Raw genomic sequence first — 17097 nt, 5'->3', positions numbered from 1 at the left:
TCCAGAATATTAAGAACACCATGAAATAACAGTGACAGCATCCTGGGTTGCTTTGCGGGGGCGGCGGGAGTGGGAGCACCAGCCCTGTGCTTCTGGACACCAGAACGGGTCTCTCACCTCCTCTGGAGAGGTAAGATGTGCCTCTAGGGACCTACACTGTGTATGTATGGATGGATTTTGTAACATATTTTTTTTTCTGTAAAAGCAGTATCTTAAATGTCATTTCCTATAACCGAAGAGGCTGCATAAATGAGCCAAAGTTCTGGATCCATGTTTTGAGCATTTGTAACCTTTGTTTTTCTATTGCATGTGAAGCTCTGTCCTAAAAAAAAGCCATAACAAATGAAACCAAACTGACTACAGAACAAAAACAAACATAAAAACTCAAGGCAATATATTCACAGTTTTTAGGGATAAATACTTTTTCTTTTGCTGATTTTTTTGTGTTCTTTACTTTAAATAGGCAAACTCATTTTTCTGTTCTTTTTTTTTTTCATTTTGGTCAGTAAACATAATTTGCATTATTTTAAGTAATAGTATAAACCTAGGGATTTTATTTTACTGTAGTTGTCCTTTAATTCTTAAAACAACCTTTTACATTTAAGAAACAGGCCTAAAAAAGATTAAATGGCCCAATTAGCACAATTTGCTAATAGCAAATGTAAAATTTGAACCTAAGTTTAAATTAAATAAGCTCATTCTCCTAGCCACCATGCCATTATTTCTGTCCTAAAAACACTAAAATTAAGTCCTCGGTCAATAACAAGTCTGATGTTTTTGTGTACTCTTCTCTAGTATATACACTGAAAGAAGATAAGCAATTCTAAAAGCACAAAATCAATAGTTTAACGTGACAGAATCCAGGACTGATATTAAAAGTGTACAGTAAATGGTGTATCGTGACACCAACCAATCAGAATACATCCCTAAGTAATTAGAATGGACTCCGTCCTAGTAGAATCTATTATTCCTCATTACTAATTGACTCTAAAATTTCTATTACTTATTACCAAAGATTAGGACATTTAAATTTGAGTTTGTGTGGTTCTTGTTCAGGGAATGCATTTTCTCATGAAATTCTTATTTTCTTATGAAAATTTCTTTCCACACATAGGTCAAAAATGTAATGAAAAATATCATGGCTGGATTGCAACAAACCAACAGTGAAAAGATTCTCCTGAGCTGGGTCCGACAATCAACTCGTAATTATCCACAGGTTAATGTCATTAACTTCACCACCAGCTGGTCTGATGGGCTGGCTTTGAACGCTCTCATCCACAGTCATAGGTAAGGAGACTACTGAGATATTGACTAATTTTTGTAAGTATTGATTTTGAGACTAATTATCTTTTTCTTAAGTGTGATTCCAGCTCATTTTCTACTATTGACATGTTATGTACTTAACCACATTGATCTGACTATCAATTGGAATGCACCGAATAAGAATATCCTATTTTTTATGTGATATATCATTTCGTTGTTGAAATATTAAAATACTGGAGCATGAATGTGGTTATGGTGGGAGGGAGAGGGGACCAGCATGTTTGAAATTCAGACTTTTCCTGAAAATCAAGGTTATATTCTAAGTTGGGTAAGAATGGTGTTAGTCTTTGTAAACAAATTCCGTGTTAGTATGGGCCTAAACAATAGAGCTAAAATGGTTCCAAATCTCATGTGGGTGGCTGTAGCAAAATTAATTACTATCATCTGATTAATAATGTGAAAAAGAAACACTTCTCTTGTCAGATACACACTTAGCAAATGCATAAGACCCTATGTATTTTTTTATATTTCGGGATTAAAAGAGGCTCCGAACATCTTAGCAAGCAAGGCAAAGAGCAGACCACAATTAATTCTATGACTCAGTGCTTAGAATATCAAAAGAAACAATTGCTCTGGAACAGCAGGGCAATTGCTTTAAAAGCACTGAAAGAGAGTTTTGTGGATCTTCGTAAAAAGAACTCATTGTGATACAGTGAACCAAATGTTCTTAACCGTATTCCATACACTGTTACATTTTCTAAGATAACAAAATCATTGTTTGCTTTTTTCTTGTATAAAGAAGCTTAGTAAATGAATTATTAACAGGTCAAGAAAAAGCAAAACAACGTGGGAAATACGTACATATAATGCAGTCATTTATATTATATGTAACATAGAAATATATATTCTATGTATAATACATTCACTCTAAGGGATATCTGCTTTGGTTTTCCTGTTACCCATCTCTTTTATCCAGCTCAATCCCCAGGGTCAAATACATTGCCTTATTAACTGTGTTTGAAATGCCACTGGACAGCATCTGTCCTGATTTTCAAAGCAGCTTATCTTTTTCTCACTTTGATCTTTCTTTTCTTGACGAGTCTCCCATTTCCCTATGCCAGTCTTGTTTCTAGAAAAGTCCAGAATATAAATTTTCTTCGTGCTAAAGCTCAATCCAAGAACAAATGCTCTCTCAATAAGCAGCTTTGTCAGGTGTCTTGCTCCAGCTGGATTTAATTAACCCCATCCAGACTGAGTTTCCAGGTGAATGACTCAGCAACGTGATTTTTCAAAAGGAGGCAAGCTCACACTCATTTGGCATGTTAAGCAGTGTTAACACGTTGTTTTTCCTAAGTATGACACGAAGAAAAATACTGCACAGCTTCAATACAGCCAGATGAGAAGGGATAGAGGCATTCATTCTGCATGATAAGTCAGTGCAGATTTATGCAGCCACATGCTTCACAGTAACGGCCTGAACATATTGATCTTGCTGTTCATGTACACGTTTGCAGATGAACAGAAATATCGAGGATCAGGTTAGACAGTCCTTGTTGGCTCTTCAGCATTTTCCTTTCAAGTGGAAGGCTTCAGTCCTGCCAGCATGTTCACACACTACGTTCGTTTGTTAATATTGTATTTCATAATTTCGGAATATATTTGTAATACAGTAAACATTTCCAGATTGCCCTGCTGCAGCTGTCCCTGACCCACTCTTTCTCTCTCAGAATATCATTTATATCTTCTCTCCTGTCATATTGAATGAATCATCAGTAACTCCCTTTTCATACATAACATAGTTACTTTTCAAGAGGTTTCTCACAGTTGATAATGCTCTTTCATGAATCATCTCCCTCTTCTTTTTGTCTTTGACAGATGTTCATATTATTTATCTAAAGAAAAAAAAAATGCTTGGAACTTTCTGTTCCAAGGTGATTGTCCTTGGTAAGCTTAGGAATGTCACGAGGTGTTCTGATTTCAATAATTGAGTGACTAAGCTCTATAGAACAATGGCATGCACTTATTATAGAGCATAGGGATTGACAAAGAATCTTGTCAAAGATTAGGGTATTGATGGCTTTATGTCTATTTAAGGCTAAATCTTATCTTAATATGTAGGAGATTAGAAGTATTATATTAAAGCACAAAGCTGACTATAGTATAGTTAAAAGGAAGACAGATTCTACTTTTGTGGGAAAACTAAAGGATACTTGACTAGAAATAGCTCAAAATATATGATAAGTTGCAATAAGTATGATGTTACAATTAAATTTTCTTTTTTTTTTTAAGATTTTATTTATTTATTTTACAAAGAGAGATCACGAGTAGGCAGAGAGGCAGGCAGAGAGAGAGAGGAGGAAGCAGGCTCCTGCTGAGCAGAGAGCCCGATGCGGGACTCGATCCCAGGACCCTGAGATCATGACCTGAGCCGAAGGCAGCGGCTTAACCCACTGAGCCACCCAGGCGACCAACAATTAAATTTTCTTACTAATTCTTCATTTTAATTTATTACCATAGAGATAACATAGCATGTGGTTTAAAAAAAAAAAAGTGAGACATGGGGGGTGCTAAGGAAAAAAAAAAAAACCTGAATATGTCTTCATGACCCCAACCCCACCCCATCACCATCCACTTCCTACAAATGCTTACTGTTGGCAACTTCTTTTATTCTTTCTCAGTTTTCATAATTATGTATTTTTATTTCCTGATAATTGGTGTCTGGCAGTAGATGGATTTACTACTTGATATGAAGCCCACAAATATTATCTCTTAACCCCATCTATTTCTAATTTGATTACTATCATATAATCATTTCATTCTTTTTAAAAATCTCTTAAAGAATTTATTTGAGAGAGAGAGAGTGCACACAGAGTGAGAAGCAGACTTCCTGCTGAGCAGAGAGCCTGATGCAAGGTTTGATCCCAGGACCTTGAGATGATCTGAGCCAAAGGCAGATGCTTGACTGACAGAGCTACCCGGGCACCCCTGATCATTTCATTCTTGAAATTGTTGCCTGCTTTACTTTAAGTGGTCTTGGTGTACCTTGTGTCATCAGGTTTAGACAAGATCTGTTGACTACCATATATAACAGATGACAAATGATCACATTTGCACTTCCTCCTCTTCTCTCCTCGCCACTTTCCATTTTGTTATTATAATATTCTTAGAAAAATTTCTTTGGAGTATAGCTGACATGCAATGTTACATTAGTTTCAGGTGTACAGCATAGTGGTTCAACAACTCTATACATTATGCTATGCCCAACTCAAGTGTATCTACCATCTGTCACGATGCAATGCCGTTACGGTATCATTGACTACATTCTCTCTGCTATGCCTTTTATTCCCTTGACTTACTCCTTCTGTGACTGGAAGCCTGTATCTCTCATTCTCTTTCACCCACCCCACCCACCACCCTCCTGTCTTATAGTATTCTTGAATTGACAGTGTCTGTAACATTTATATATGTAGGTTATGGGTGTGTTTGGCATGAGTCTGCAAGTTGAAAATGCATTACTGCTATTTCACAAATATAATGTACTTTAGAACAAAGTAATAGAAGTTAATGTTTAGTAAGTTAATGATATTTTGTAGGCACTTTTCTAATTAAAATATCCCACCTGTTTTTCATGACATAAATACTATATAATTAGCCCCATTGCACATATTGGGAAACTGAGGCACAGACAGGGTGCATTATTTACCTTAGACTATTTGGTTAATATGTGGTAGAGCCATGATTTGAATTTATAGAGGGCTCTGCTTATTTACTAGGCTATGTTGTCTTCTTCAACTTGTCTGTTTCCTCAAAAGACTGGTGAATTTTGGTTGGCATTCTTATTTATGGATTCAGATTTGGGTCAGTAACTTTCTTCTGCAGTTGGTTAGTCTTACAATTCTTTATGCATTTGGAACTCAGAGTCATTTAAAATGTTAATTAATGATAAATTTTAATGATTTAAAATGTTAATTTTAAGGCTAGAATATACCACAAAGGCCATTCAGCACATTTTTTTTCCTTTTTAAAATGAAAACACTGAAGATCAAATGGATAATATGACTTAGATAGCTCCTCACCCAGGTGATTAGTTCATGGCCAAGAGGAGAAGGGCATAAAGGAAGAAGGGTTAGAATGAATAAGCAACTCTATTCTTTTTCATCCTACTGATTTAACCTTGTTGATTGTACTACAGGTGAGAAAGCTAGTCTCCCACACTCTCCCACCTATAAACTTTCCCATTTCCCTTGCTGAGAGGTGTAGAAAAGAAGGTAAGGCAGAGGTTGCATAGTGAAGTTAAAACTTCCCCCAAAGAGTCTAGAATTTAATTTGTATTTCTAATAGTCTTACCACTACTAGAGTCAGCTCCCAACTTATACATATTTTAGGTTCTAAAATACTGTTAGCCCTTGCGGGTAACTTAGAGTATAGAGGGCACATTATACTTCCTAAGAAGTAGACACAATTCTGGTAAATTAATCAGGGTAGCTTTAAGTAAAGAAAAGGAAATGAGAGTCAAATAAGCAAGTTGTACCTTTATTTTCCATTTTTGAAAACAACAGTTAAGGCCATCCTTATAATTTCCTTACTTGCAGATCATGAGTTCTTTTTTTTTTTTAAGATTTTATTTATTCATTTGACAGATAGAGATCACAAGTAGGCAGGGAGGCAGGCAGAGAGAGGAAGGGAAGCAGGCTCCCTGCTGAGCAGAAAGCCCGATGCAGGGCTCCATCCCAGGACCCTGAGATCATGACCTGAGCCAAAGGCAGAGGCTTTAACCCACTGAGCCAGCCAAGCACGCCAATAGTTCATGAGGTCTTAAGCAGGAGTCCATTGACAGAACCAATTGTCCTAAAATTCTGTGTAAGTTATGTGTAAAGATTTGGACAGTTTTGTGTATGGATAAAAGTTTTATAGTGGTCATCAGACTCTCAAAGGTATCTGTGATCCAGAAAAGGCAAAAAACCACTAGACTAATGGTTTTCAGTGTTGTTGGGGTAAATTGTAATTCCTTAAATAGCCACTGCCTCTCACAAACTCATCCTAGTTCCCCTTCCTTGGAACACTATCTCCTGCCCCTTCTAGATACTGAAAATCTCTCAATGGAGCCAGACCTGGGAGGTCTGACTGAACACATTCTGCTTTTTTTCTTCCGTAAGAACTTTGATTTTTAAATATCCATACAACTCAGAATATTCTCAAAAACTTCTTAAATCTAAACCCAAACCACCATTTAAGATACCCTTAAGCCTCAAAAAAATATTTCTTGACCTCTTCAAATTTTAGAAAACCTGGTATCTTATTATCTGTATTTTTCATATCTAGTATTTATTTTAACTTATGATGTGTGCATTTTTTCCTTATAAGGTTTTAAGTCTTTATAGGGTAAGAACTCCCTCTTATGCTTCTTCGTGTTTTCTCTATTATCAAGTAAAATGGTATTCATATATTATGTTCTCATCCATTCTCTGGTTGCATGTCAACAAAATGTATCTAGTCAACACATATTTAGTTAACAAATATTTATGGACCTTCTTCTGTGTGTGATGCTGGGTTTCTAGATGTGAACAAAACTGGAGAAAAAAATTATATATTCTGCATTCTAGTGGGGGAAACAGATATATAGACAAGATTAATTAAATATATAAAATATTAAATAGTAGTAAGTGGTGACGAGAAAGAAAGGGATAGGAAATGAGTATGTTGAAGGATTCACCAATAATACGACTTTCAAGGAAAGACACAAAGGAAGTGGAGGAGTGAGCCATGTCCATGTCTGAGGGAAGAGAATTCCAGGCAGAGAGAGCAGCACGTGCAAACACAGAAGCTACTAGTCTGTTTGAGGAACATGAGGAGAGAGGCAAGGAATCAAATCTGCGGGTTAACAGGGAGCTAAACCATGTAGGGCCTTGTAGGTCACAGTTAAATCAATGAATTTTACTCCCTGATAGCAGGGATTTGAGAATTTTATGATGAAACATTTTTTTAAAGATTTTATTTATTTATTTGACAGACAGAGGTCGCAAGCAGGCAGAGAGGCAGGCAGAGAGGGAGAGAGGAGGAAGCAGGCTCGCCGCTGAACAGAGAGCCTGATGCGGGACTCGATCCCAAGACCCTGGGATCATGACCTGAGCTGAAGGCAGAGGCTTAACCCACTGAGCCACCCAGGTGCCTCTATGATGAAACATTTTAACACATTGCTCTGGCAGCTTTGCTGAGAATAGATTAATAAGAGCAAGGGTGGGAGAGGGGGAGCAGTTAGAAAGTTAATAAATTAAATCATCCATCCAAGATAAAATGGTGGTTTGGATGGAGGTGATGGCTGCAAGGGCAGTGAGAAGCGGTCAAATCCTGAATATATTTCCAAGTTAAGTGTTGTGTGAGAGTGAGAGTCATCAAGTTAGACTCCAGTATTTCCATCTGAGCCACTGTGAGTTTGAACTTGTCCTTGATCATGAGGAAAGAAGAGCTATAAGAGAAGGAGGTGGGTTGGGGGAATGTGATGGGGCTGAATACCAGAAGCTCAGTTTTGGACACCTGAGTCTTGTGATGAATCTAAAGTAGAGATACCGAACAAGCGGATAAATCTAAAGTCCAGAGTTCAGGGAAGAGGTGTGGGCTAGGCTTATAAAATTGGAAGTTATCAGCAAATTGTTGGCATTCAAATTTCTGAGCCTGGATGGCATGAATATATTTGTGTTGCTTGGCAAGGGAGAATAAATTCTCCTTTGTTTTCTTCAGGATTTTCAAGTAAAATTGTGACCTGTTAAAATGAAAAGCATTGTTGAGGGGTCATGAAGAGTAACACTCAACATGATGGGCATGTGTTGTCAATTAAAAATCAGAAATAAAGTGAATCTCAGGAAATATTGTAAGTTGATTTATATTTTGTCTTTATGTGTGTGCATTTCAGGCCAGACCTGTTTGATTGGAATAGTGTGGTTGGCCAGCAGTCAGCTGCACAGCGACTGGAACATGCATTCAACGTTGCCAAATATCAATTAGGCATAGAGAAACTGCTCGATCCTGAAGGTTGGTACATTTCTGGACTATCACAGTTTTTAGTATAGTTTAATATTTATTGTCTCAGATTTAACATTTCCACAAACTAAGCACAGAAGAGAAACTATGCATTATATATTTTTCTATACCCTGGGTGTATTTAAAATGTTCTTTCACCTTGCAACATATTATGAATTGCCCTATATGATTTTAGTTCTCAAAATACCATTATGCAAAACTAAAGTGTAAATTGAGAAAGGATTCCAAGGCTTTTGAATGTGTATGTCTCAGGGATAAAGCATACTGCATTTGAAGTGTGTTGACTCCAAATAGTTATAAAAAAAAGTTCATGTTTTGCTTACTCTACCAAGAGATTTGATAGACTAATCAGCTATAATTAATTAGCTACTCTTGCCAGTTTCATTCATATGCTCTATAAAAGGCAACATGGTTTACTGTTTAAATCAGGCAATCTATTCCTGGCACTGCTTCTGTTACATTTTGTCATTCTGGGGGACTTCCTCCATTGGACGGTTATTCATTTTTTGCTTTAGTTGACAAGCAGCACTGTATTTATATTTTTATTATATTGCACTTAAGTAAATGTCATCATTATCGCTGGTGCTACATAACTACATACTTTCGAGACACATGGGTTAGATGGATAATGATTCTTGACTTCTGCTTTTCTTCTAACCTATGAGGTACCTTTTTTGTTTGCCAACTTGTTTGACCTTGCAAACTCTGTTCTCACTTTCTTGAGGCTTTCCCATACTCTAAAACCACAATTTGGAGAACCTGTGTCTGTGGAGCTGCTATTTGGGTAGGGTTATGTAACTAAATGGTTTTGGGAATATGGAATCAGTTCTAACTAAGGAGATTGAGTGGTGGTAATAGGTCTCCTCAGGAAAAGCTCAGAAATAACTCAGAGGATATTTTTTCAGGGGTGAATTTATCAACCACTAGAATCTAATCCTCTTTGTTGCAGACCTGATTACCTCCTCTTATTGACAGCAGATCCATATGGTGACAGTGGTGAGGGGGCATAATTTTAAACTCAAAAGAGGATATATTAATCAAAATGAAAATTCAGTCATTTTAAATGAGATATTTAGCTATGATAAGAACCAGAATACTCACATGTAATTGACTGAAATATTGTTCTTAGTAAGCACATGTACTTGGGAAGGAAAATTATAATAGCACAAATGTATTTCTGAGGTTGAAATCAGATTAAGTTCATTAGAAATGTTTCTTCTGCTTTAAATAATGCATAATTTAGCACTGACTCCTGTAAACTCTTTGTGTTGCTTCAATAGATGATTAGCATCCCTCCTGCCCTAGTTTAGCTCTAAGAAAGAAATCGTATCACTTAAGGAAGAAATCGTATCAATCATATTTCTTTGTTTTGCAGGATAGGAGAGGGTTGCCTCACTATTGACTCCCATAGTGATTTACATGTGTTTATACTCCATTGAGGTAGAGAAGGCAAATGTAATGAAAATATAAACTCTGACCTGTAAGGGTAAGAGCCATAGTGTATAGATTTGAAGGATAAGTCTATTTAAATGTGTTTTATTTTTCATTAAAACCATACATGGTAACCAATTCCCAATAAAATATGGTTTAAAATAGATCTTCGTAAAATATGGTTTAAAATAGACCTTTTTCTTGTTAAGTGACAAGATGGCCAAAATGGCTTTTGTTCTTAAGTCTTCCTTTGAATCAGTGAAATAGGGACACCGAATAGGTGTCCACTTCATAATCAGAAAGTAGATTGATAAGCATGCAATCAGAAAAGGGCAGTTACATGAGTGATGTATTTTATAGCATAAAATAGCCTGATATACCCAATTCTGCACATTTTCCTAAATGGAAAGTATATATTGAAATGTACATCCTGTAGACCATTATAATATCTGAAACAACAATTCAAAATCAACCAAATATAATATGAAATACAAGCTGATTAGTAGACAGCTAACCACTGGTTATGGTTTCATTTTGCCAGTAAAATCTTCAGTCTGAAAACCCTTTCTGTTCATTGGCTTGCTTCCAATTCAAAGAGCGTTCTGTCTCCTAAAATGGTTTATTACAGTTTATTTATGGCTGTCAGTAGGATGAGGATTCAACATAAATCTTACATTTTTAGGTATATGTCAGTTCCTGCCAGTGTGTTAAGGAAATACCCAAATATGCATCTAGAAATTGTTCAGAATTTTTCTAGAGATGATATCAATGATAATTGAAAGAGAAAAATATTAACTACATCATAAGGATTTTTATTCACTGATTCATTAGTCACAAAAGAAAAGCATTTGTAAGAGTTTAAGACTTAGAACACTCTCGTTGATGTACCTAACATGGGCGATTCATGGACTTCTTTCATTCTCTGTATGGTAATTACCTTTGAGATGTTCGTATTTTTATTTAACCAGATATTGGTTCTTTAGCTTATGCATGATGATGTCAGCTGTTCTCCAAAGCGATTTTTATTTTGTACCTAATATGCTTTTTAGGAGGTTAATAAAACATTTTGCTTTATGTTTGGGAAGGTTTATATTTTGGGGGATTGAAGTGATATTTGGGTTAAGAAATACTTGCCAAAAATGTTTTTAGAATTTTAAACGTATGCTTCGCTGATTGGGTTGACTTATAAATTAAAAAGTCATTGAAATATAATTTGGAGGTTTTCATGTCTTGCATATATTGACTTTGGTATGCTTTGTTTGGCTTTAACTGGTGTTTTGAGGCCTGCGGTTTGGTTTTAATAGGAATTGCCTTTTAAAATGAGTAGCTGTAAGCATTAGCATAAGCAATTTCAGGAGCTGTTTCTGCTGTGTTTAAATGTTAACATATGCAAAAATAAGTACTACTAGGGTAAAATTGTTTAATAATTTATGTGTCTTTTTGCTCATGGATATACAAGGTTTATCTCTTTTAAAATATATCCTATTGTGAATTAGGCGATTCATTTTCTATCACGATTTCCCTGTAAGACATGCTTACTACTTGCATTATGGGTTTTATATACTCACAATTATTGTTTGCTTCCTTGAGTTTCAAGAAATTAGTTTGTTTGCCAATCCACACAGCACTTTCTGCATTAAGAGAATGCTTTGTCAGCTTTTTCATGTGAATAACAAAGTGAAGATATTCTTTTTAAAGGAATAAAAAAAATTGGGGATAAAAGTTGTGCTGATTTTAGATATCTTTTGCATGTTACTATTATAAATCATTTCCTTTTGGGATATGCAGTGTGATGTAGAAATGCCCTCACTTATTTACCGGGTTAACTTCAGAATGAAAAAAAAAAAAAAAAAAAGAATGACAAGAGTCAAATTTGAGGAACACTATGGCTTGGGAGAAACATTTGTAACCTCAAAATGACATTTACAAGCCAATTAGTTTGGTTTTAATTCACTTCATTTTAACTTCATGAGGATGATGACAGATTGTATTTTCTGCTTGGCTAATCCTTGCATCCCTCTTCAGTTGTTTTTAGAGTCTGCTTTTCCAAGAATAAGCTCTGTCTTGTGGAAAGTTATACTCTTGAAATGAATGGTTTCAGATTTAACTTTGTATCCATGCAGTTTATTAGCCTTTAAAAAATCCAAGGGAATATAGGTGGCATTTGCTGTAAAAGAGAAGAATACTTTTAAGGCCTCTCTTTTGGGTATCAGTGGTTTGAACAAGCAGTATTTTTTTCTTTCCTCTTTTTTTTTTAAGATTTTATTTATTTATTCGACAGACAGAGATCACAAGTAGGCAGAGAGGCAGGCAGAGAGAGAGGAGGAAACAGGCTCCCTGCCGAGCAGAGAGCCCAATGTGGGACTCGATCCCAGGACCCTGAGATCATGACCTGAGCTGAAGGCAGCGGCTTAACCCACTGAGCCACCCAGGCACCCTTTTTCTTTCCTCTTTGTTCCAGCCATCACATTTTGATTCCCTAGCAACAAGAAATATTAGTAAGTAGTTTACACTACATTAAGACTGAAAGAGGAAGTCCATACCACCTCAGAAAGATGTTGTTAACTTAAATAACTGGAACTTTTTATGGACATGCATACTCATTTCATATCAATTGGCCTTTTTTTTTCCAGAACCCACTATAGAATACCTTTTTATCCCAGAAAATGTAATGAGTTTGGAATATATATTGGTGTTCACCAATATATTGGTGCTCCCTATGTATATGATTTCACCTAGAAATTTTTATTGTAAGTACCTCAGATTCTTTAGAACCAAACTCTCTGCAGTGTAAAATGTTCCTTTTTCCATATATTAAAAAAAAAGTGTTTTAGTAGAATGGGGGTAAAAAATGGCCATTGCCTTTTTGATAAGAAAGTAACCTGTACAAAATATGTTGCTTTGTGCCTTTTTAAAATTGATTTGTATCTTTATCTCTGGCAGAGAGACTTTTGAGATATCACAAGTTGTTACTATCTAAAACTAAATCCTGAATATCTTTGAAGAACATTTTTTAGTCTAGTTATTCTGTTATGGAAAATGGAAAGTATCATCTTCTGCTTATGTAGATATGATAATAGCAAAATAATGTTCCTATTATGTCAGCAGGAGACCACATTTTCCAGGATTTCATTTTTAAAGAAACATTAAAATTTGATCATTAAAACCGAATTATATAATTTAATAGCATTAAATGTAATAATAATGAAAATATTTCCTTAATTTTGAACTTCAGTGGATTGCAGTTGAAATAAGCAAATTAAAAATGGCCTTCTATTAGCGAAAGAATGGGGTACATTAGTAAATTTAGTGTTGCCATCTCATTTACTTAATGTATACTGAGCACAATCTTTTAGCAAAGGAATTTGGGAAACACTGTTAAATAATTTAAATGTATACTTTCATTAGCATTGCTTAGAACAAAGACTAGCATCGGTATCTACTGAGGCTTTAGGAAAGCAGAAGGCCAATGCAAAAGTCCAGAGAAATGTGATTACCATATTCCTAGCCTGCATATTATTAGAGTAAGCCTACTTATTAGGATATCCTTGACTATTTTTAGGTTTTAGCCCGGACCTTACTCTTTTTGGTACAACTTGTCTTTTCCAGGGGCAGACACATTGCATAACTAGCCTTGACAACCCCGTGCCACTTTAATACATTTCAGTTGAAGATGACTACCGGAGTATCTGGAGGCATCCTTAGTTTTATCACTGCTACTGTAGAAAAAGAATCTTTAAGGAACAATGAGGCACTACTTCATGCATGAAAGTAATACATAGCAAAATAAGTAAATGGAGACTTTCTACATGGGTGAAAGGTCATCACTAATAGTATACAAATATTATATTAACATAGAAATGAGGATGCAGATGTTATATTAACATTGTGATGTAGTTGGTTATATTAACATTAAGATTTTACTGTTAGAAACTCTTATTTCCTGATGGAAAACCTTTAAATTGCTTGTTGCAACAGAAATCCAAAACAAATAAATATGTTAACATTTCCAGTAGCCTGAAAAGTTAACAGTGGCATGTTGGGGGTTGAAGCAGAGAGAGAGAGAATGAATGTGAATTTAGTTTCTTTTTGATATAGTGTCTTCTACATTATTCTCAGTTCAGATAGCATAGGATACTGAATATTTTCAGGGCAATTTGAACAAATCGGTAGTAAATTGATGTGCTTTTTGTTCTGTTGATTCATTTCAGTCATTTGGATGACGGAAATAATTTGATATAACTGTCCCAAATTCACCCACTTAGGCAACATGGAGACCTCCAAAACATTAAAAACAGTATCTATGTGTGCACATGGCCTGAAGTTACCCTTTATACCAGATTATTTAGCATCTTGTACTAATCTTTCATGTCCTTTTATCACAATTTTTCCTTCTGGAAAACAGCTGATTTATATTTTTTCTCTCTCATAGGAGATGATTTGTTAAAATGAATATTATTCGTTGTTATAGTTAAGTAATGTAGTTTCTCACTTGATTGTGGAATTTAAATAATAAAGTATTATCTAACATGTAATTTAAGATTTGCATTGTGTTAGAGTTTCTATACCAAATTTGTTCAGAAGCATTTAAGTATAATCCTTGCCTAGATAACTGTGAATTTCTTTTCAGTTATTTTACCTGAGTGTTTTCTATCTAAGTGGGAGAATGTAACATCTTAGGCCTATATAGTCACAATAAATTATGTTGAATGATGGATAGGACATCAGTAAATTGTTTAAACAACAAATGCATCCACCACATTCCAGTGTTGAATGATACACAATAGATTTTTGTGAATGGTGTCCCTAGATCACTAAGAGTCCTATAGACTGTTAAGGAAAATGTATTAGACAAATAATTTGTTGCTTCTTTGTTACCGATTTAATCAAACTCAGCTCTGAATTATTAAATGAGATATTAGTGAGTGTTCTATAGTTGATATCTGAATTTCTTATGTGTCACAGAGGTGTGTAGTTTTAATCAAATGCATTTTAAATATTTAGTGACAGAAAATGAGGATAAAATGGCATAAATAGTTTCAAAATTTCTGAGGTTTTTATTAAATCAGTGATAATGTTTGAAAATAAAGCATATGTTGCTTATAGCTGGAACATTTTGGTTCATTTCACTGTCTTCAAAGTAGAATTAACTATGTTTGATAAAAAAGATTTTAGAAGATATCTGAGAACTTGCATATCTAAAAGCCTTAAAACTCAGTATGAGGAAAAGAGATTATAAGGTTAATACATATATTTCCCAACTAAGTAATTTCCCCATATAGAAATTCATGGGCCATTTAATAGCTGGAATATGAAATAAAATATGAGAATGTATTAGTTTAGAAAAATATTTGGGTAAAATAATGAATTGGGATCGTGGTTGATTCTACTTAATTCTTATAACAGCATGGTCATCCCTTGTAAAAGGAACCAGAAGCTTGATAGTACTCTTATGATTATACTTCAAAATAATTAAATTAATAATTAAGATAATAAGATACTCCTTGATTTATTGTCTTATGACAAATTTTGGAGGTTAGTGGGTCATATGCTGTCCACTGCAGAGATGAACAAGTTGTTACAGCTATTAAGTGCTTGGGAATGTTACGTATTATTAAAATATCACATGGTGGTTGAAATCCAACATCTTTACTTTTCAGAAATAATAAGCTGTTCTGTAGTATCATTTTTGTGAGTTATTTTTTCAATATTGCCGAATAAACTTGCCTCAGACTGAAGCATGGTCACCCTGATAAAGGCTTTTCTAATTTATCACCAGTGATATAAACTCAAATATGTAAAGTTGCTTTTGGTAAAATAAATTTATTTTACACAATAATAATAATTTACACAATAATTCCTGGGTAGTTAATCCTCATGGGAAGACTGAATCTTAGGAAGATTTGCTAAACCCAAGATCACATAGCCAACAGAGAGATGAGCTAGAATCAAATTCAGGTTTATCTCTTCTCTGAGTCCATTTTATTTCCAACAGGAGTGCCCAATAAAATCTCATGGCATAGTTTATGAAAACACTGAAGTTAGAGCAGAGATTCTGATTTCATTGGTCTCTGATGGGTCCATCATACCAGCAATTCTTAAGAACTCTTCAGGTGAGACCATCATACAGCCACGGTAGTACTAGCTGCAACAGAACAGTGTTTCCTTTGAGATATACATTTTGAGAGGATAAAATCTGAATCTGTTGTCCCAGAGCTTGTTCAGATGTCTAGCATTTTCTTCCTAAAGAGGTAGCTAAGGCTGCTGTTCAAATCTTTACTTTACTAACAGCCCTGTCCTTATTGAGAAGTGGTTCATCCACCAGTTAAAATAGAAATAGCCTGCTGTCACGTAAGACTGACTTCCAAAACCTTTGCTTTAGGATTAAGGGACTTGCCTTATCTCCTGTCCACACAGCTCTGTTTCTCCCTCCATCCTTCCTTCTGTTTATTGCTTCACAGACGTGTTTGTGTTGGAATGCTGCTCACTTTCAAGCACTGACGCCACCAAAGGGTCCTCTAGGAAAACCTCTGTGTGGAGGTAGTCCTTGACTCTTCATCCTTTTATTTATTTTTCCTTTCTTCTCTTCCTTTCTCCCTTTGATCCTAACTAATACCCTGTGCCCTATCATCAGGGTTTTAGTGACCTCTTTTCCAACCAGTACCTATTTCTTTCACAGGCACAGCTGATAAAGCTGATAGAGCCTTTTATTCCAGAGGAATTTTCAATATTAACTAAAGGATAATGAAAGAAAAAAAATTTAAATGGCAGTAAAATAGGTATTTTTTTTTCAGAATATAAGTTTGTGATCCTATGAATGTATTTAAAAGAAGCAAAGGGCTTTAGTTAACTTCATAATATCTGATATTAATGCCACAAATAGGTTAGCTGTCATCACAAGCCATTTATCTAGGATCAGTTTTGCTAAGCAGCCTGTATTTCAGCCAGATATATGACTTTTAATGACAGAATACAACAGTGACTGTAGCCTGTAGTGTCACTTTAGTTGTGAGGGGATCAAATTGGCAATTATACTCACAGATGCAATAAAATTTAATCTAATACTACATTTACTTAGCTCTATAGAAAGATAGAAGGCAGGGACTATGCTGGCATGAAATCTTTATATCATTGGTGGCCCAGAAGCAACTAAAGTATGCACACGTGCCCTTCATGCAAATGGGGTGCATATGGTGAGGAGATCCTTGGTCATGGTGGACCACTTGCCATAAAGAAACTGTAGCCTTGTCTTCACACCAATATTTAATATCATTCTAGTCACAGGAGATGAAGGCCAGTGTGTCACTCCATAGCTCCTGCTCTACCCCACTAGTCTAAAAGTAGTTGTACCTAGCAAACAAAAGA

The 17097-nt window shown here is 35.3% G+C and overlaps 1 protein-coding gene across 5 annotated transcripts in view; it reads left to right on the top strand.

Moving 5' to 3' along the window:
- Positions 1-17097, top strand: part of DMD (dystrophin) — a 2094983-nt gene that overhangs the window by 423930 nt on the left and 1653956 nt on the right. For all 5 annotated transcript variants that reach the window (XM_032330377.1, XM_032330378.1, XM_032330375.1 and 2 more), the window contains exons 6-7: positions 1115-1287; positions 8174-8292. In XM_032330377.1, coding sequence (XP_032186268.1) covers positions 1115-1287; positions 8174-8292 — 292 coding nt within the window. The remainder of the gene's footprint in view (positions 1-1114; positions 1288-8173; positions 8293-17097) is intronic.

Source organism: Mustela erminea, chromosome X (genome assembly GCF_009829155.1).
Source record: "Mustela erminea isolate mMusErm1 chromosome X, mMusErm1.Pri, whole genome shotgun sequence".
Taxonomy (NCBI): Eukaryota; Metazoa; Chordata; class Mammalia; order Carnivora; family Mustelidae; genus Mustela; species Mustela erminea.
Note: the sequence above shows the minus strand (reverse complement) of the source record. Positions and strands in the feature narration are given on the sequence as shown.